Consider the following 22,017-nt stretch of genomic DNA (forward strand, 5'->3'; position numbering starts at 1 on the left):
CTGTGGTCAAGCTGTCGGCCAGGACCACAGTCTCTGAAGACTTGACTGAGGTGGAAAGATCCACCTCCCAGCTCACTCTCGTGGCAGTTGGCAGGGGGCTTTGACTTCTTACCTCTCCCTGGGCCTTCTCAAAGCAAGCGATAACGTGAGAGAGAAGGATGGGAGAGCGAGGAAGAGAGAGGGAGACAGAGCCGGAGGGGGAGAGAGAGGAGGCGCCGTCTCCGTATAGAGATGCCCTTCAGAAGTTGCGTTCCCTCACTTCCTCCGTCTCTGCGGGTCTCACAGATCAAGCCTGCGACAGTGTGAGAGGAGACGAGACAGGGTATGAATTCCAGGAGGCAGGGGTCCGTGGAGACCACCTTAGAGGCTGCCTCCCACCGATGGGTAGGTGGGGGAGAGAGTAGAAAGGGTAAAAGTCTCCACCCTGAAGCCTCCTGTCTCATGGGGAAGCAGTCATGTAGACATAAACACCCTGCAAGGCAGCGGCTGGACCGCAGGCATCCGCGGAGCACAGACAAATCAATCAGCTCTGCCTGAGGGCGTAGTGGACGGTTCCCAAGTGCAGGTCCACCGCCGCATTGGTGTTCTTATCCGAGAGCTGTCCTAATGACGCTTGATATTTGGTGGGCCTCTCTTTTAATTGAAGTTGCTCATTGGGGTGATTTCCTTGGACATTAAAAATAATAACTATCCCATATAACAGCAATTGCCTGTTTACAGAGTGCTTTCCCGTGCATTACCTCAGTCTACATAATAGCCCTGGGAGGTAGACAGGTTTTATTGCAGCCATTTTCCTCCATTGTAGATGAGGCTTAGAGGGGCAAGGTCAGTGTGTCAAGGTCTCTGGGAGGGTTGTGGTGGGTCAGGACTTGAGCCAGGGTCCTCCTAGTCTGAGCGTGTTGCTCTGGCTGCTGTACCTTCCTTGTATCAAACTTCTCCAAATGCTTGGGGCCCCTCTTTTTTTTAAAGATTTTCTTTATTTTGATGTGGACCATTTTTAAAGTCTTTATTGAATTTGTTGCAATATTTATGTCTTTTTTTTTGGCCCTGAGGCATGTGGGATCTTAGCTCTCTGACCAAGGATTGAACCCGCAGCCCCTGCATTGGAAGGTGAAGTCTTAACCTCTGAACTGCCAGGAAAGCCCCGGGACCCCTCATTTTAAAGCAGCAGTTTGGGTCATTTCCCTCGAAGATGCTTTTTACTCATATGCTTGTCCATATCAAAGCTTATTTGCTACTTTTATGTCCAGTCCCTTGAAAGGTTTTCTATTCATGAAGAGGCTTTATGGAGAAAATCATTCACAAAGTATAGAAACATGAATTGTGCTTTCATCAGCAGTTACTGTGAAATTTCAATTTTACAGAATCCCTCGGGGGGCTTGAACTTCCTCTCTGGGCCATTAGAAGATTGACCGGAACATCAGTCCCTCAAATGCAAATATGCTCAAAGGACATAACGGTTTCAGTTCTTGTTAGAACCCAGCTATTTTGCAAGCATTTTTTAAAAAAGCCCTTCTGGGCAAGAGGGAAGAGGATTTGGGTCCACGCAGGCATGTGCACTGAGGGAGGGACTTCCCTTATGGCAGAGGTGGTAGCGTGTGGGCTGAGAGTAGGTTAGTGACTGTAGTCCCCAACTGACTAGTTACCACCGCAGCAATCAGCTCAGGACCAGTTGTGAGCAGTGGTTAAGAGCCTGGGCCTTGCGATCAGGCAGAGCTGGATTTGCTCCTGACTCTGCCTCTAGTCAAGGCTATGGTTTTTCCAGTGGTCATGTATGGATGTGAGAATTGGACTGTGAAGAAAGCTGATCGCCGAAGAATTGATGCTTTTGAACTGTGGTGTTGGAGAAGACTCTTGAGAGTCCCTTGGACTGCAAGGAAGTCCACCCAGTCCATCCTAAAGGAGATCAGTCCTGAGTGTTCATTGGAAGGACTGATGTTGAAGCTGAAACTCCAATACTTTGGCCACCTCATGCGAAGAGTTGACTCATTGGAAAAGACTCTGATGCTGGGAGGGATTGGGGGTCAGGAGGAGAAGGGAACGACAGAGAATGAGATGGCTGGATGGCATCACCGACTCGATAGGCATGGGTTTGGGTAGACTCTGGGAGTTGGTGATGGACAGGGAGGCCCGGTGTGCTGTGATTCATGGGGTCACAAAGAGTTGAACATGACTGAGCGACTGAACTGAACTGAACTGCCTCTAGTTGGAGAAGGAAATGGCAACCCTCTCGAGGACTCTTATCTGGGAAATCCCATGGACAGAGGAGCCTGGCAGGCTGTGCTCCATAGGGGTTGCAAAAGAATCAGACTTGGCTGAGAGACTAAACAACCACAACAGCAACTAGTCCTACTAGCTCTGTATCCTTGGGAGAGTTATTTAATCTCTCCAAGCTTTGATTTGTTCATCTGTAAGTAGGATTTATAGGAGCCCCCTTCGCATGAGGTTGTCGTGAGGATTAAATGAGGTGATATATGTAAAGACTCTTAACACAGACTTGGAAATAAGCCTCTCATAACAGCTTTCATGATGATGGTGATGACAGTGTCTTTGAGTAGCTGCTATTCACAAGTCCTTTTATTCATGTCTTCATTCACGAAACGAGCTGCAGATGTTGCTAACAATGGTGTCTGTAAGCAAATAGGGGTTTCAGGGAGTCTTTAAATTCTCCTAAAATCACATGGAAAATTTTGTGCCTATGTGTGTTTTTCTAGAGAGAATCTCAAAGTGCTCCTTGACCCCAAAAAGGTTAAAAATAGTCTCAGGCTTGGTCCAGTGGTTAAGACTCTGAGTTTCCAAAGCAGGGGGCGCAGGTTTGATCCCTGGTCGGGAGCTAAGATTCCACAAGCTTCGTGGTGTGGCCAAGAAAATAAAAGAGAGAGATACACCAGATTAGAAAGGTGCTTTCATCTTCAAAGAGTCCACAGGGTGTGAAGGCAGACAGACTTAACAGGCAAGCTGCTGCTGAATGACCTGTGAAGGGTGTAAGTGATGGAGGCCACATAGAAGGGAGAGCAGGTGAGACAGCTTCTTGGAGGGTCAAGCTGAGTCAGAAGATCCCCAGCAGAAGGAATAGCATGCAGAAACTCAGGCCACAAAACAGAAAAGTGCTATCTATTGTTGTTCAATTGCTAAGTTGTGTGCGACTTAGTGACCCCATGGATTGCAGCATGCCAGGCTTTCGTCCTTCACTGTCTGTCTCCTGGAGTTAGGTTCATGTCCACTGAATCAGTGATGCTATCTAACCATCTCATTCTCTGACACCCTCTTCTCCTTTTGCCTGCAATCTTTCTCAGCATCAGGGTCTTTTCCAGTGAGTCAGGTGGCCAAAGTATTGGAACTTCAGCTTCAGCATCAGTCTTTCCAATGAATATTCAGGGTTGATTTCCTTTAGGATTGACTGGTTTGATCTCTTTGCTGACCAAGGGCCTCTCAAGTCTTCTTCAGCACCACAGTTCCAAAGCATCAATTCTTCGGGGCTCAGCCGTCTTTATGGTACAACTCTTACATCCATACAGGACAACCGTGAGAATCCCATGAACAGCATAAAAAGGAAAAAGTGCTACATACTTAAAGCCAAAGTAGTCTGGCAGTAACAGTGAAAGGTGTATGTGGCCCAACTTGAGGCAAGCAAGTTGGCAGAGGAGAGTTTTGGAAGCGTCTTTGAGTCTAGGCTTGGAGCTTAGGCATGGGAAGAGTTACAAGCAAAGGAGTGACGTGGTCAGAGCTTTAAAAAAAAAAATCCCTCTGTGTGTCAGATAGACCAGAAGAGGAGGCCTTGGTGGGAGTCGGGAGGAGGAAGGTTGGGGAGGATGCCAGTGTAGCCCCCATCCTGGTGTGCAAGGAGGCCCTGAAGTAAGGCAGTGGGGATTAAAGGAGAGGAAACTTAAATGAGAAGAGGGATTTCCCTGGTGGTCCAATGGCTAAGACTCTTGTGCTCCCAATACAGGGGGTCTGGGTTCAATCCCTGGTCAGAGAACTAGATTCTGCATGCTGCAACTGAGACCCATTGCAGCCAAATAAATAAATAAATATTTTAAAAAGATAAATAAAGAGATAGACCTGAAGACTTGCTGAGCAGTGGGATTTGGGGGAGGAAGAAGGCGTCAGGAGGGTTTTCAGAATTATGCTTCTCATTTTTCTGTGGGCCTAGGGTTCACTAGACTCCTGGTTGGACATCACTGGAGACTTGAGACAGTATGTCCCGTTGTTCTGGTCCTAGACATTCACAGTGTTATGCGGGGGTCAGGGTTACACATGAAATACTTTACAGGGCAGACCAGTTATAAGCATGGTGCCTGCTGAATCGATCAGCTTGGAGATCATTGCGGGCTGATGTGGCTCTGAGGCACTCCACGTTATCACGTCCAGGTTCCCATCGTGGTTGATCTCCCGGCCACATCCACACTGTTCCCCTTGGCTGTTTAGGCCTCCTGCTCTCTCTCTCAGGCCCTCTCACTCATTCTGCGCAGCGGGTTCCTCCTCCTCCCCCAGGACCTCCCTCCTGCTCCACTGTGCCCCGGGGCCCAGGCCCACGTGGGTGGCCTCTGCCCCAGTCTTCAGCCTGGCCTCACACGCCTTTCCTCCCGCCCCCTGTGCTCCAGCCACACTGACCTTCCTGCAGGCTTTCCAGTGTGCCCTGGTCAGTCCTGCCCTGGGCTTTCGCACGCTTGTCCTCTCTGCCTGGGGCACTCGTCCTCTCATCTTTTACCGGATCTTCCTCCCAACCTCAGCTCTAATAGCCCTGTCTCAGGAATAGGATGACCATTTAATTTGTTGCCCAAGCTGGGGTCTATCTGAAAGGGAAAAGAGGCACTATTGTGATGACACTGGTCAGCCAGGCGTTGGCTGGTGGACATGGGGCCTCCTGACTCAGGGTACGCCTCTCCAGCTCCCCGGATCTGCTCAGTCCCCTGTGCGCTCTTGCCATCCAGGGCTCATCTCACAGCCTTTACCATGGTTTGTAGCGATGCACTGGCGTGACTTTGACTTTGATTCAACCCTTCCACTCCAGTATTCTTGCCTGGAGAATCCCATGGACAGAGGAGCCTGGCAGGCTGCAGTCCAAGGGGTCGAAAAGAGTCAGACACAACTGAGAGACTAACACTTTTGAAAACACTTTCTCCACACGGACTGTGTACCCCAGGAAGGCAGACGTGTTCCCTTGTGTCTTTGGCATCTGAGACACTTTGTGCCACACTAAGGTGCTTAACACTTAATGGGTAAAACAATTAATGATGAACTCAGATTTGTACAGTTCTGTGGTGCCTACAAGCGTTTTCGTTTCCATTATCTTGTTCGGTCCCTGTCAGTACCCGGTGGTTTTCTCATCTCGGTCTCCCAAGTACACGGAACACAGGTCCTGGTTGCTTGAGCTCTTCTAGTTGGTAAGTGAACAGAGACAAGTCTAGGATTCTCAGGCTTTCTGACCCCCCAAATCCAGTGCTTTTTCCAAAAGGGTTTGAAGAAGAGAAAAGGGAAGATAATTCCCAGGTTTAGAACCCAGGTAACCTGGAGGACGGCGATGAACTTGAGAAAAATGGGGAGTGGGGAGTCTGAGAAGCACTTGTCAGTTTTCATTTGCCTGTAACAATTCACGCAGCGTTCTAGGCTCCAGAGAGTCCTAGTAGAGCTACGAATGGCCCCTTCGCCTGGGGTGTGTGGGGTGGGGCGTAAGCAGATGGTTTTGTTGTCATTTTATTGTAAAATATACATAACATAAAACTGACCATCCGAAGCATCTTTAAGTGTACAGTACCGTGGTGTTAAATACATTCACAGAGTTGTTCATTCATCACTATCAACCATCACCAGGACTCTTTTCATCTTCCCAAATTGAAAGTCTGTACACATTGAGCAACAACTCCCCATTTTTCCCTCCCCCTAGCTCATGGAATGGGCTTCCCTGGCGGCTCAGTGATAAAGAATCTGCCTGCAGTGCAGGAGACTCAGGTTCGATATCTGTGTCAGGAAGATCCCCTGGAGAAGGAAATGGCACGCCAGTATTCTTGCCTGGAGAATCCCATGGACAGAGGAGCCTGGTGGGCTACAGTCCATGGGGTCCCCAAAAAAGCTGGACATGACTTAGTGACTAAAAAACAACAAAGCTCCTGGAAACCACCATTCTACTTTCTGTTGCTCTGAATTTGACTGCTCTAGCTACCTCACTATCCTAAATATCCTGAATATTCATTGGAAGGACTAATGCTGAAGCTGAAGCTCCGATACTTTGGCCACCTGATGCGAAGAGCCAACTCATTGGAAAAGGCCCTGATGCTGGGAAAGACTGAGGGCAGGAGGAGAAGGGGACGGCAGAGGATGAGATGGCTGGATGGCATCACTGACTCAGTGGATGTGAGTTTGCACAAGCTCCTGGAGAGGGTGAAGGACAGGGAAGCCTGGCGTGCTGCAGTCCATGGGGTCGCGCAGAGTCGGACACGACTGAGCGACTGAGCAACACCAACAAGCTACCTCACAAAAGTGGAGTCAGGCAGTGTTTGTCCTTTTGTGTTTGGCTTGCTTGACCGTGTAATGTCTCCAGGGTTCATCCGTGTTGTAGCAAGCATCGAAGCTTCATTCCTCTTAAGGCTGAGTGCGCCTGTATTCCACACTGTGTTTATCCACTGATGGATAGTCAGTGGACACTTGGGCTGTTTCTACGTTTTGATTGTTTGCATAATGTGGCTATCACATTTGCTGTACCAATGTCTGTTTGAGTCCCTGATTTCAATTCTTTTTGGGTATATATTCAGAAGAGAAATTGCTGAATCATGTGGTAATTTTTGTTTCCCCAGTCGTTTTTTACATTCTCACTGTGCAAGGGTTTCAATTTCTCTACATCCTCATCAACACTTATTTCCTTTGTATTATTATTTTTATAATAGTCTTCCTAATGGGTGTGAAGTGGTTTTGATTTGCATTTTCCTAATAATTAGTGATGTTGAACATCTTTTCATGTGCTTATTTGCCATCTGTATATCTTCTCTTGAACAGACATAGAGAAATGTCTATTCAAGTCCTTTGCCCATTTTTAGATTGGGTTGTTTGTGTTGAGTTGTAGGAGTCTTTAAAAATATATTCTAAATATTAATCCCTTATCAGATTTATGATTTTCAAATATTTTCTCCCATTCCATGGGCTGCCCTTTTATTCCATTGGCAGTGTCCTTTGATGCAAAAGTTTTAATTTTGATGAAGTTGAGGCTTCCCTGATGGCTCAGACAGTAAAGAATCTTCCTGCAATGCTGGAGACATGGGTTCTACCCCTGGGTTGGGAAGATCCCCTGGAGGAAGAAATGGCAACCCACTCCAATATTCTTGCCTGGAGAATCCCATGGACAGAGGAGCCTGGTGGTCTACAGTCCATGGGATCACAGAGTTGGACATGACTGAGCGACTAACATTTTTTTCACTTTTCACTTTATTTTTTCTTTTGTTGCCTGTGCTTTTAGGGTCATGTCTAAGAAATCATTCCCAAGTCCAATATCATGAAACTTATCGCCTCTATTTTCTTCTAAGAGTTTCATTTCTTTAGCTCTTATGATTAGGTCTTTGACCCACTTTGAGTTAATTTTTATCTATGGTGTAAGGTAAGGGTCCAGCTTCACCTTTTTGTATGTGGATATCCGGCTTTCCCAACACCAATTCTTGAAAACACTCTCCTTCTGCAAAAGAATAGTCTAGTCATCTTTGTTGAAAATCATTTCGCCATATATGGGAGGGTTTTTCCCTGGGTTCTCTGTCTTATTCCATTGGTCTATAAGCCTGTCTTTATGCTAGCACCACACTGTTTTAAATTTATTTTTATTATTTTTAATTTAGAGATGCTTTAGGTTCACACCAAAACTGAGCAGAAGGGATGGAGATTTCCCATATAATTACTGCCCTCATATATGCACTATCAAAATCCCACACCAAAGCAATAGGTTTGTTAAAATCAATGAGCCTTTGTTGCAGATCATTATCACCCAAATTCCATAGTTTATACTAATGTTCACTTTTGGTGATGGGCTTTAGACAAAGGTATGGTGGTGTGAATTCACCATTATGGTATGAGACAGTGTAGTTTCACTGCCCTAAAAATCTTCTGTGCTCTCCCTATTCATCCCTCCCAAGACTAACCCCCGGCAACCACTGATCCTTTTACTGTCTCCATGGTTGTGCCTTTTCCAGAAAGTTATATAACTGGAATCATACCGTATATAGCCTTTTTAGATGGGCGTCTTTTGCTTAATAATATGCATTGAAGGGTCCTCCATGTCTTTTCATGGCTCAATAGCTCATTTCTTTTTAGCACTGAAGAAAATTCCATTGCATGGCTATACCATGGCTTATATATCCACTCACTTACTGGAGGACATCTTGGTTGTTTCCAGGACTTAGCAATTATGAATTAAGCTGCTATAAACATTTACATGGAGGGCTTTTTTGTGGACATAAGTTTTTAACTAATTTGAATAATACCAGGGAGCATAATTGCTGGATCATATGATAAGAGTATGTTTAGGTGTGTAAGAAAATTCCAGACTGTCTTCCAAAGTGGCTATACCGTTTTGCATTCCCGTCAGCAATGGGTGAGTGTTCCTGTTGCTCCTCACCCCCGTCAGCACTTGGTGCTGTCAGTGTTTTGGATTTTGGGCATTTTAAGGTGTGCAGTGGTATCTCATTATTGTTTTATGCACTGTTTTGATTACTATAGCTTTGTTATAAGTTTTGGCATCAGAAAGTGTGATACCTCCAAAGTTGTTTTGGCTATTTGGGATTCCTTGATATTTCATGTGAATTTTAAGATGGATATTTCTATTTCTGCAAAAAACAAGTCGCTGGAATTTTGGTTGGGCTTTCATTGACTCTGAGGATCACTTTGAGTAGTGTTGACATAATGACATGAAGCCTTCTCAGCCTTGGACGTGGGATATCTTTCCACTATCTGTGTCTGCCATTTCTTTTGGCAACATTTTGTAATTTTTAGTGTACAAGTCTTTGTCTCCTTGGCTAATACCTAGTTATTTTATTCTTTTTGATGCTGTTGTAAATTGAATTGTTTTCTTAATTTTCTTTTTGGATTGTTTATGGTCAGTCTATAGGAAAACAACTGATTTTTTGTGTATTGATTTTGTATCTAGTAAATTTGTTGAGTTCATTTATTGTGTGTGTGTATATGTAACCTTTAGGATTTTCTATATATAAGATCTTATCATCTGAAAACTGATAATTTTACTTCTTCCTTTCCAATTTGGATGTCTCATTTCTTTTTCTTGCCTATTGCTCTGGTTAGAACTTCCAATACCATGTTGAATAGAAAGTGGCAAAAGGGAGTCTCCTTGTCTCCTTCCTGATATCAGAAGAAAAGCTTCCAGTTTCACCATTGAGCATGATGTTAGCTGTTTAAGCAGTTTTTTAAAGGATCTTAAAAAGACATGGGATTATGTGAAGCTGGTTTGGTGATTTAGTTGCTAAGTCATGTCCGACTCTTGCAACCCCATAGACTGTAGCCCGCCAGGCTCCTCTGTCCATGAGATTCTCCAGGCAAGAATACTGGAATGGTTTGCCATTTTCTTCTCCAGAGGATCTTCCAGAACCAGGAATTGAACCCAGGTCTCCTGCACTGCAGGCAGATTCTTTACCAACTGGGCTACCAGGGAAGCCTGAGAGATGAGATGCTGGGACCTACTTAATATCGTGTTTCTCTGTTTTCTCAGCACTGAGCAAAGTGCCTGGCACACCGAAGTTATTGAATAAATTGATTTAGAAAAAGACAGTTTCTCAAAACTGAATGAGCTAAAAGCTCTCTGAATGAAAGGCTGACTTAGAAATCATGAAAGTGCCACGGATTGAAAGGCGATCCTAAGGGTGATGAGGCTTCCTAGGTTATCCACTGACGTGGGGCAGGTGTTGATCCCACAGCATGGGCAGCAAAGCCGCTTGGATCTTAGTAAATGTTGCTTGGATATTATGCTTTATAGAGGAACCTCCTCGTAAAGTTATTTTTCCCTCTTCTATATTAGTACTCAACAGCTGGAAGACAATAACATATGTTGTATCTCCTTGTATTTATGACTGCCGAATTAATAACGTCAATCCACTGGATACAAAGAACATGAGTGAAGTGCTATAAATTATAGATGGAAGTTGTTAATGCTAATAGAGTGTGTAACATATGCCTCACTTTGGCACAGTTTTGAGACAATGTGAGTGATGTAAAGGGCTTTAATCTGTTTGCCTTCATTTTAATTTGGAATCATTGGGAAGCATTGAGTCACTGCCATTTCATTGGTAATGCCATGTTTTTTCATTGGAACTTTACCCTCTTAGCTTGGAGCGGATAAAAATTCTGATTAACTATAGTCTTAGGATGGGAAAATTGGATGCTTTTACTTAATATGCTGATATTTCTCTTCATTTGGACTTCTAAAAAGTAGGTTCTAAATATGAACTAACATGTTCTCACTCTTTTCCCTTAAGGAGGGTCGAGTGACTCATTTAAAAAATACATTGTGTAAATGCAGAGCTCGTTGATAACTGGGAGAGGAAATAAATGTAGAAAGAGCAGGCCCTTTGGTCTTAGCAAGGGATTTTCTGGTTGCAAGTAATTGAAACTCTCTAGCTTGCGCAAAGGGGATGCATTCTAAGGGTACGAGACTGCCTCACAGGATCCAAGGACAGAGGGACAGTGGCTCTCAGAAGGGCCTGGGTCCAGGGTCTAGAAGCCCTGGGAAACGAGGTCACTCGGTTTGTGTCTCCAGGGCCACATGGCCTCGTCTCTGCTTTTCTCTTTGCACCTGCTTCTTTCTCCTCTCTTAATAGACTGGCTGCCTTTGCTTCTCTGTGCACATGGCCAAGCACAGCTGCCCGGCTCTGGCGTTTGATCACTTTCAGTTCAAGGGCCGGCAGAGGCTGCTGGGCATCACTGATTTCCATATTCCTGGAAGAGAGAATCTGGTTATCTCATCATGAGTCAGAGGACTATTCCTGGTTTGTTCATTTATTCATTCAAAAAGTCTTTGTTGAATGCCAGGAACAGTTTTAGGCACCCGGGAATACATCCTGCCCTTGTGGACTGTGTATGTGTGTGTGTGTTGAGAAAGAGAGAGAGGGGGGTTGTGAGAACTTGTTTTAGGGGCACCAGTTTGCACATTGCAGTTGTCAGAGAAAGAGAAGTATGGTTTGGAATTCAGATACTCCTGGTTCAGATCCTCCTATTACCAGCTCTATGCAGCCTCGGGCGTAATACCTTACTTCTCTCAGCCCCGATTTTCTCATCAGTGAAATAGGTATCATCCTTTCTAGAATGGTTATGGGGATTCTAATGAATGGGTGCCTGTAAAATCACTTTTACAGTGCCAGCCATGCTGAATCAGAACTCTGCCTCTCAGTGGTCATGACCCTGAGAAAGTTACTTAGCCTGACTGAGTCTGTTCCCTCCCCTGTAACACGGGAAAGAATGTCAGCAACGTCACAGGCTTGTTACAAGCATTCGATCACGTGATGGGTGCCAGGACGCGGGGAATCAGTACAGAAGAGACACTCAGGGCGGAAGTTAATCACATTTCCCCTCTTTCTTCCAGTTCCCATTTGGCCGACGCTTGCCTTGTGACATCTACTGGCACGGAGTTTCATTTCACGACAGTGACATTTTCTCCGGTCAAGTGAACAAGTTTCCAGGTATCTACTGTTATTGCTGGCATTTAAAAATGCGTCTAGGGCTGAGTCTCAGGGTACACTCTTGGACAAAAACATGCCAGTGTTTTGAGATCAAACTGGAGGTCTCTTAATTGGGAATGGCAGCCACTGTGCCATGATCTTGGGAGAGAAGATGATCAGGACTTAACCCACCAAGGCCTTAAAGACTGGAAGTTCCAAAACGTGAAGAGATCGGCTCTTCTGGTCTAATTCCACTGGTGGAAGAATATGACTTTCACTTTGGGGTTTTTGATATAATATGGGTGTGTCAGGAAGGGACGATATTTTCAAAATGAAAAAAAAATAGACCATTTCTAAACTCACCATAGTTTCTGGAACATTTCAATGACTCAGTCAATGTGGACTCTGAATACCTCCATGTGTGTGGCTCTCCCTAGTAGATCATGAGCTCCTGGGAGGGGCCATGACCCCCACACCTCTGTAGATTCCCATGGCTCCTGCAGCCCTTCTAGACACACCTGAGATGCTCTGTAACTGCTTTCTCATTGACTGATTGAAACTCAGAGGCAGCCCTAGTTTTATGCCCATTGCAGGGAATGAGAAAGCCTGACAGTAAAGCAATAAAATGAACCATTTCCCCTACAGAATTAGTCTAACATTAATAAAAGTTTCATGTTGCACTAAAATAAATAAACCATTTAAATTTCTAATTAATTTGCAGGAGACAGAGGTACTTTGTCCCAGAAATGGGATTCACAGTTGCCATTTCCTTTAAGTGTCATGTTTGGAGGTACTGTTTTAAAATCGAAATGCAGCATCTCCATACTGGAAACAGGAGTTTTGGACAGCCTCTGTCTTTATACCCTGAGGGCGTTATCTAGTGAGATGATTATCTAGTGAGACTGCAGGTGAGACTTGGTGCCAGATAAGTGCCACAGCTGACACTCTAAGAGACCTCCCCACTCCACTCCCAGCCACGCGATCGTATGACTTTTCCTTTTCCTTTTAATCTCTACCACCTTCTTCTGCCCTGATTACTATTCATTGTTTCCACTGGTTAAGTGAAGAGGAGGGGTTAAGGTGAGTGGGAGTGTGTAAGGAGAAATGAACATTTGGTTAATCAGGGTATGATTTCAGCAAAAGAGGTGCCACTCATTTTCAGAAATTTTTACATAAGACACAAACCATATAGAATACGATAACAGATAACTTTTTAAAAGAACAGGGACTTCACTGGCAGTCCAGTGATTAAGACTTTGCCTTCTAAGGCAAGGTGTGCAAGTTAGATCCCTGGTTGAGGAGCTAAGATTCTCACATGCCTCTCAGCCAAAAAAACCAAAACATAAAAACATAAGCAATACTGTAACAAATTCAATGCTGCTGCTGCTGCTGACTTTAAAAATGGTTCATTTAAAAAAAAAAACCTAAAAAAAAAATAGAGAGAGAGAACATCACCCTGAATCCCATTCCTCATTGAACGAAACCATGAGGTGAATATTTCTATTTGTTGTTGTTTAGTTGCTAAATCGTGTCCGACTCTTTTCTATGTTTATTTCCTCCCAAACCTTAATCATGTTTGTGTATCATTTTTACATAGTTGCCTGACTATGTTTGCTCTAGTGTTTCATTTATGCTTATTTTTAAGAGGAGAATCAACTGATCTTTTTCTTGGGCAGTCCATGCCACATCGTTAAGAAAATACCTCTCAGAAAACCCAGTATCCATACATTATACAGTGGCAAGTTATGCTGTGTCCACTAGAGGGGGTTTTCAACTAAGCCAACAGACTATCATAGGCCGCTTGGCTCAGATTCACTTGGAAGGACACAGGACAGGAAGCACAGCTTGCCAGCCAGGCAGTGTCATGCATTTCTTTTTAGTTGAGTTTTTACAGGGGTTACAGAGCTAAGTCTTTGGCTCCTCCAGTGAAAGCTCAGGTGCAAGGAGACACGATCCACGTTGGTGGCTGTGGATCTGCCTTGACTCAGAAACCCTGTAGGGGCCAATAGACCATGCGGCTTCTCCATAGCATAGCTTCCAAGGTCCCCGCCAGGGTCATGCTAAGTTACAAGATTCATTACACTCAGGAAGGCCTGGAGCTATGGCTCCTGACCAGGTATTTATGCGAGATGCCAGTAAATGATCATTTTAACCATATGCTCTGTTGTCTAGTCACAGAGCTAACTTTCCCCCTTTATCGGTTTCCTGGGGAACAAAGCTAGAAAATTAACTCAAGATCAGATAGGTTCTTGGAGGAGGCAGGGTTTTTGTCTGAGGACGAGGAGAACTCTTGCAGCCAGGGTTCCTGCATGGTTTTAATGGGATAGCTATTATTTTCTCTGTCTGGCTGCTCATAAAAGATGACTTTTGGGGGACTTCCCTGGTGGTCCAGTGGTTAAGAATCCTTCCAATTCGGGGGATAAAGGTTCGATTCTTGGTTGGGGAACTAAGATCCCACATGCCATGGGGTAACTAAGACCATGCAGTCTAGAGCCCATGTCGCACAAGAGAGAAGCCCATGAGCTGCGATAAAGAGGCTACATGCTGCACCCAACGCAGCCAAATAAAATAAATAAATAGATAAATATCTTTTAGAAAAAAAGATGACATTTTAATGCCACTCACAGGACTTACTGTGATACTGGGAGAACAAAATTTGTATGAAAGCAACTCTTTAAATGAGGGCAGAGTTCCCAAGACATGAATCATCAAATGAGCTTCACTGACATTTTGCCCATTTGCTCTTGTTTCATCTGATGGCTGAGAGCAGGAAGGAAGGAGTCGCTATAGCTTGACATTTGGGATGCAGATAGAAATACAGGAAAAAATTACCTTCAGAGGACTCGTTTCATTAAAGGTGATATAAGAACATTCATTCTAAAGAACGCTCACCCCATCTCATATTCCAAGTGCCAGTGATAGGAACATACAATTATCCTCTTTACTAACACCAGCTAATTGGCTTTAATGACAAAGAAGGCTCTGGAACCTCTAGGCAGTGGATCAGTGCTGCCACACCCTCTGCCCCGTGAATGACAGCATCCTTAGCAACGATTCCAGAGCTGTGCTCAGGCTGGTGTCCACGCTTATCTTCCGTCTCTGATACATCCCATTATTCCAAAGCTGCATTTCATATGCATCGTGTATTACTTAGAGCAAGTTCCAGACGACGTGCCAGGCAAGGATAAGCATTTCACACGCTGAATAAACTGAAAACTTTTGGACACACATATGGAAGTAATTTATTTTGTTCATGTCAGCATGTTAGATTTTAGCCACTTTTCTATGGGCAATTTCCTTCAAGATATGTTATTATATCTTAACTGATGAATTAAGACTTTCACTAAAAATAATTTGATTTAGATAGGTCTTTGCTTTAAGAAAGCCCAGAGCTGTCAGTTCTTGACTTTACAAACAACGGGTTTCTTCTTTTGCTGAGTTGCCGGCTCAGCATGTGGCAGGTGGCGCTTGAGAGCCCACCATGAGGAGGGGACTTTGTCAGAGAAGGAGGGGGCCCCAGGGAGGGATCTCTGGGGGCAGCCATCTGCTAATCTCTGGTCTGGACTAGGAATATAAAGACAAGGAGAAAAACGCTTAAAGAGAGAAATTAAATACAAGATAAGCGCTATGCCAGAGGAAGCTTGGGGTGCTGTGAAAATAAGGAGCAAGGGCATGTGACCTGACCCAGATTTGCCTGGGGGGCAGGTGGGGCAAGAGATCCTGGAGAAGAGGATTGCAAGTGTGAACTGAGCCTCCAGGGCTGGATGGGCCTGACCCTCACGCTAGACAAGGGCACAGGGGTTTGGTGCAGAGGTGTAGAGTGATTTGCACGTCGCTCGTGCAGTGAAGGGCAAGCGGCCCGTGGTCGTTAGAAAAGGTCATGTGTGATGGGGCAGTGGGGAGGTGAGAGGCAGGGACCAAGGTCACAGGGAGTCACTGAGAAATTTCCAAGCTAGAGAGTGACACAGGCCGGCGTGCGGTTGGAAAGATGTTCCAGAGGGGATGCACTGGAGGTGGGGGTGGCGGAGTGGGAACGTGGAGAGGCTGACAGAGGAAACAGCTAAGAGGCTACCATATTTTTCAGAATCTGAAAGTATTGTTTGCTGCTGGAAGGTTATAATGTGTTTTTGCCAAGAATTATTGTTATAAATGATACTTGCATTGAGTAGTACTCCCAACGTAGCTCACATCATGTTTTGTTTTTAATTTGGGTTAACTACATGACTGAAGTGACTTAGCAGCAGCAGCAGCAGCAGGTCTGTGTAGACAGGCCGGAGGATCAGACTGTTGAAGCTCCAGTGGGCTGAGACCCCCCCCAACCCCCTGCCTCCACCGCCCCAGGCTGTGAGACTGCAGTGAGGTAGACAGCAGAACCCAGGCTCAGACACAATGACAGGAGGCAAGCTTTTGGGTGAGAAGCTCTAGCCTGAGTGAGGGGTATTTCCCACCCGGTAGGGGAATGGCCACAACAAGGACATCTAAGAACAGACCTTCCTGAGAAGCCCAGGAAGACAGTCAGCCTCAAGAGAACCTGTTAGGACAGCCTGAGCCCAGCCCCTGGGCTCAAGTCACAGGAGGACTCCAGCCCTTGCAGCGGAGGCTTAGGGGCAACATGGGGGGAGGAACATGGGAGACATTGGGCAAAGGCATCGCTGTGGCAGCCACTTAGTCACCAGGAGCCAAGAACAGGTGACCGACATTTGAGGACAATCAATGGCACCTCAGAGAAATAGCTAAAATCCTCCTTATCTGGCCCTCCCTGGTGGTACAGTGGTTAAGAATCCGCGTGCCAATGCAGCGGACATGGGTTCTATCCCTGGTCTGGGAAGATTCCACATGCCTCGAGCAACTAAGCCCGTGCACCACAGCTCCTGAAGCCCGTGCACCTAGAACCCACGCTCCACAAGAGAAGTCACCGTAATGAGAAGCCCAGGGACCACAACCAAGGGTAGCTCCCACTTGCCACAGCTAGAGAAAGCCCGCAAGCAGCAACAAAGACCCAGCACAGCCAAAATGAAGGAATAAGTAAATTAATTAATTAAAGCATATCCTCCTTATCTAGCTGGAGTGTGAAGCAAGGGTCACAGTGTTAGCAAAGGGGAGCTGGTTGTGGGACCCAGAGCTTCTACCTTAGGTCAGAATGGGTCCCAGAGCCTCGGGCAGGGGTCACAGGTAGGGGTCAGGTACTACAGCAGACTAGAGAAGGGAGGAAGGGTCTGCAACCAGCAGGGTCTGTCAGTGACCAGCCTCTGTACACGTTCACTCTGGGAACATACGCTCTGGCCCAGCTAGAAACCCAGCTACTCCTCCTGAGCGATGGTACAGCCCACATCTGACTCTGAGCTGCGGCCCCAGGCAGGGCCGCTAGCAGCTTCCTCCTGGGGCCTAGCAGGGGCTCAAAGATACTGTCCCGAAGCACTGGATGGGAATGCAACTTAGAGAAGACGGAGGACCAAAGGTGTCAGCGCTAAGTGGGTTGAGGGAGGTCTACATTGCTGCCTTCTGGAGACAGGCGTTCAGGCAGGGTGAGGGGTGAGCTGTCTACAGCCTGCGGGTCAGAAGCATCTGGGAAGAGCAGCCACAGCTTGTCAGGATGGCTTCTTATTGGCTGTTGTTTGTAGAGAACTGCCTGGAGACAGATCCAAGTGTAAACTCAGAAAACGGATCTGTTAGCTGGTGTGGGGGATGAGCGATCCATGTGACAGAGGGAGCCATCGCAGATTTCAAATGAGTGTCTGTTCAGTTTGCTGAACACTGATTTTCAGAGAACTTCTCTGGAGCATTTGAACCACACTCCCGTACTCACAGCACTCCTCTTTGTGTTGTGTGAGTCCTTCCACAGGCTGAGGGATTTCTGCAAGCAAACCTTCCCTGCTGTCACATGGCGATTAAAACGGGGAAAACACCCCGGCACTATTTGGCCCATCGTGTATTTGCTGTAAGGTGCTGTATTATAGGGGCTTTCTAGGTGGTGTTAGTGGTAAAGAACCCCCACCTGCCAACGCAGGAGATGTAAGAGACACGGGTACGATCCCTGGGTCTGGAAGACCTGGTGGAGCAGGGATGGCAACCCACTCCAGTACTCTTGCCTGGAGAATCCCATGGACTGAGGAGCCTGGAGGGCTACAGTCCACAGGGTCGCGAAGAGTCAGACCCAACTGAAGCGACTTAGCACACACGCACCCTGCGTTACAGTCTGTTATAAAGGTTTTTAGTTTAATACTGAAACGAAAGCTTGAAATCCAACCATAAAATGCCTCCAAAGAAGTTGGAATTTTGTGTACTTTGTGTTCAGCTCCCATGTTTAGAACTCAAAACTTCTAATTTTGTGAGGGAATAAAAGGAAATAGATCTAATTTTCTGAACTCATACTGATTTCTTAGGAAGTTCCGAAAGTGTCCTCAGTGTTTTCTCTAATATCAGAGAATCCATGTTAGGGCACAGTTTATTGGTACCTTTAAAGCGCCTTTATTTCTTACTTAATCCTTCCCTATCTCCTTCTAAACAAGAAGTAAGAACCTGACATCTTCAAGCTGTGATCTTTTAGATTTTTATTGCTCTTTTTAATATGCTAAGGGAAGCATATTAACAACCTTCATTCTCAAACATTCACCCTTGGCTTCCTGAACATGGGAGTTTAGAGAAACCTCATGCATTCTGACTTTGCCCATTGGAATGTGGTAATTTGGACATGCCAAGCAGACGTGGAACTTTGTACTTTCTAGTAAAAATTACTTTGCTGGCAAAAAATTTCAAGTCATCAATGGAATTGTGTAGCCTCTTTTGAGGTGAAGGCCATTTTCAATGTCCTTTATATTTTTTTGAGCAGTGATATTTGCCTTAGGAAGTAAGCATGCTAAAGTTTAATTTTTACCTATTTGCCTAAAATTTGCTAAGATATATACTAAGTTCCTTTTCTTGTCAGCATTTCTAAAGATGTTACAAGGAAAAAAATCTACCATTCTTTTAAAATGTTTAATAAGTGAGACTTTTCTGGTCCCTCTGGGCAAATTAACAAGAGCTGATCAATGTCAGTGTCAGTACTTAAATAACTGAAGAACTCCTATGGTTTCTATTTTTTTCCCTTTAAATTATGCTGTAATATCCTCTCTACTTCCTGTCCTGATTTCAAGGAGACAGATTTTCTGCTGAAAGGTGTATATATTTTTCTACTTTATGCCTTTAATACTCATGAAAGATTAAAACAAAGCAACTTAATTAAGCTTCTCATTATGTAGCCAGAGTCCACTAGATAATATTCTCCAGGGTATAAGATGGAAAGAGTCCCAGAGGTATGTGTGGTGGCCCAAAATTAAAGAGGATATTAAGTTTTAAGTGCAAGATATAAATTCTTCTCTTTATTCGTTATCTAGGGGGCTGACAAAGAATGGAATAATAAACTAGGTGGAAACTCATTCTTTCAAATTGATGCTTCATTTTTACAAGGAGAAAAAAAAGACTGTCTATTCCGTCAAGTTTTTCATTAATTTGGCAGATCTTTCCAAACCATGAATCATGGCTGTGGGGAACTACTCATACCTTTTTTAAAAATCCCGTCTGAAAAAGTGAATGTGTCGGGTGGTTGGTTTTAAAAGTCCCCAGTAATGGCTGTTTTATAGCTAGTGGCCCACTGTTGTTGAAACCCCACAACTTCTCTTCTCCCCAGGCATGACGGAGATGGTGCGGAAAATTACACTGAGCAGAGCTGTGAGAATCATGCAGAATCTCTTTCCAGAGGAGTACAACTTCTACCCTCGCTCATGGATTCTGCCTGATGAGTTCCAGCTCTTTGTGGCTCAGGTAGGTAGTACCCCATCCCCATGACCTGTGAATTCTATGACAGCTGCAACTGGATCCTGAGTCACGTGTGCTGGGAGCTGGGGCAAGGGGTCCCTGGGAAGCTGAGACTGGCCCGGGGGGTGTCTTAACAGGACATAGCAGATATTACAGCGATCGGGCAGCTTGCAGAGGTGAACAGATAGGATAACAGGTAAACTGAAGAAGTGGGTCCTGACACCAGGAGAGAGGCCTGAGGATGGTTCAGTTCAGTTCAGTTCAGTCGCTCAGTCGTGTCCGACTCTTTGTGACCCCATGAATCACAGCACGCCAGGCCTCCCTGTTATCAGCAGCTAAATCATGGAGTCAAGGCATTTGAAGAGCCAGGGAGACATAGCGGAAGCAGGAGGGTGAGCCCACAAGCGGACTGGGGCTGTTTGGGTGAATCCCAAAGGTGTGGTCTCCCTGGCATCTCGTGGTGTGAAACATGGGAGATCAGGCTCTGTTTCAAGGCCAGTGAGTAGGTCTGATCAATGGAAGGGGAAACCTTTTAAGTGTTCTGCTTTAAACTTGTTCCAGAATCAATTTTCCTGTGACCTATTCCATATCCAAACACTTAAAAAAAACAACTTGAAGTGGTAATTTTGAAAAAACAGCTTTCTATGGAATGGTGGTTACATGGATTTGTAGACATTTCTTAAAATTCTTCATATTATTAACTTAAAATGGGAGCAGTTTTTGTATGCAAATTAAATTACAGTTAATTAAAAAAACAAATTTTGGCTGGTCCCTATCCTTACCCCTCAATTTCCCACTTCTGTTGATCTGCTCAGACAATTGTCACTATGTGGAATACCTTTCTGGCCCATTTCTACAACTCATTATTTAAGTATTCTGCAAAGCTGAGTTTAAATGAGATACCAACTATGTCTTCAAAACCAGGTAAGTGAGAGGAGCATTGCTGTCATCCCCAAAAGTCCCTCTGTGCCTTTTTTCCATCAATCCCTACAACCCCTAGTCCAGGTAACTGCTGATCTGCATTTTCATTATAGATTAGTTTTGCCTGTTCAAGAAACGTATATAAATGAGATTATAGAGTATGTACTCTTTTTTTTTTTTTTAGAAATATGGTTTTGAGATTCATCCATGTTTGTTGTATCAGTAGTTAGTATTTTTTATTGCTGAATAGTGTTACATGATGAATATACCCCAACTTGTTTATCTATTCACCAATGGATGTTCGTCTGGGTTTTTTCCAGTTTGGAGATATTATAAATAAAGCTGCCATGACTAATCACGTACAAGGCATTTTGTGGATCTATGTTTTCATTTCCCTTGGGTAAAACCTAAGAGTGGGATTATGGGATCATATGGTCTGTGTGTGTTTAACTTTGTGAGAAATTGCAAAATTGTTTCCCAAAGTGGGTGGACCGCTCCACACTCTCTCCAGCAGTATGCGGATTCCATTTGTTCTGTGTCATTGCCAGTACTTGGTGTAGTTAGTCTTTTGAAGTTTAGACACTCAAGTATAATTGTATAATTATATTAATACAATTGTATAATTGTATCTCTATGGTTTTAATTTACACCTCCCCAGTGACTAGATATTGAGCATCTTTGCACTGTGCTTTTGGGCCATGTGAATATCTTCCTTTGTTAGGTGTGTATTCAAACTTCTGCTCATTTTGTTAGCATTTTATTTTTAAGTTGTAGGTTCTTTCTATACAACTCTTTTTTATATATGTTGTGATGTGTATTAATATATTGTGATTATTTTCTCACACTTGGCTTTTCAGTCTTAACCTTGAATTTTCACTTTTTAATTCTGTCTTTGGAAAAGCAAATATTTTTAATTTGTTAAATTTATTTATTTTTAATTTGAGGATAATTACTTTACAATATTGTATTGGTTTCTGCCAAACGTCAGCACGAGTCAACCATAGTTATACACATGTCCAGGTTTCTCAGGTGGCTCAATGGTAAAGAATCCACCTGCCAATGCAGGAGATGCACGAGTTGTGGGCTCAGTCTCTAGGTGGAGAAGATCCCCTGGAGGAGGAAATGGCAACCCACTCCAGTATCCTTGCCTGGAGAGTCCCATGGACTGAGGAGCCTGGCAGGCTGCAGTCCATGTGGTCACAAGCAGTCAGACATGACTGAGCACACATGCAGTGCCTATGTCCCCTCCCTCTGGAACCTCCCTCCCAACTCCCGCTCCATTCCGTCCCTCTCGGTTGTCACAGAGCCCTGCATTTGAGCTCCCTGTTTTTAATTTTTATAACATTGAATGTATCAGTTCTTTTCTTTTACAGTTTGTGCTTCTTGTGTGATGCCTAAGACACTTGCCTAACTAAAGGTTGTGAAAACTTTATGTTTTGTTTTTTCTAGAAGCTTTATACTTTTAGTCTTACATTTATGCCTGTGATCCATTTCAAGTTAGTTTTTGTGTACAGCATGAGATTAAATTTGAAGTTTACTTTTCCATATGGATATTCAATTGCTTCATCATTCTTTGCTGAAAGGATTTTCATTTTCCACATTGAATTACCTTGGCATCTTTGTAATGTTATGACCTTCTCAATACAGTCTGTCATCAGAC

General features: G+C 44.5%; 1 protein-coding gene across 1 annotated transcript in view; it reads left to right on the top strand.

Moving 5' to 3' along the window:
• Window positions 1–22,017, top strand: part of TTLL11 (tubulin tyrosine ligase like 11) — a 262,378-nt gene that overhangs the window by 39,000 nt on the left and 201,361 nt on the right. The window contains exons 2-3 of the mRNA XM_055399529.2: window positions 11,567–11,663; window positions 19,309–19,442. Coding sequence (XP_055255504.2) covers window positions 11,567–11,663; window positions 19,309–19,442 — 231 coding nt within the window. The remainder of the gene's footprint in view (window positions 1–11,566; window positions 11,664–19,308; window positions 19,443–22,017) is intronic.

The sequence above is a fragment of the Moschus berezovskii genome, chromosome 11 (genome assembly GCF_049115385.1).
Source record: "Moschus berezovskii isolate FMDL1 chromosome 11, NW_MosBer_1.0, whole genome shotgun sequence".
Classification (NCBI taxonomy): Eukaryota; Metazoa; Chordata; class Mammalia; order Artiodactyla; family Moschidae; genus Moschus; species Moschus berezovskii.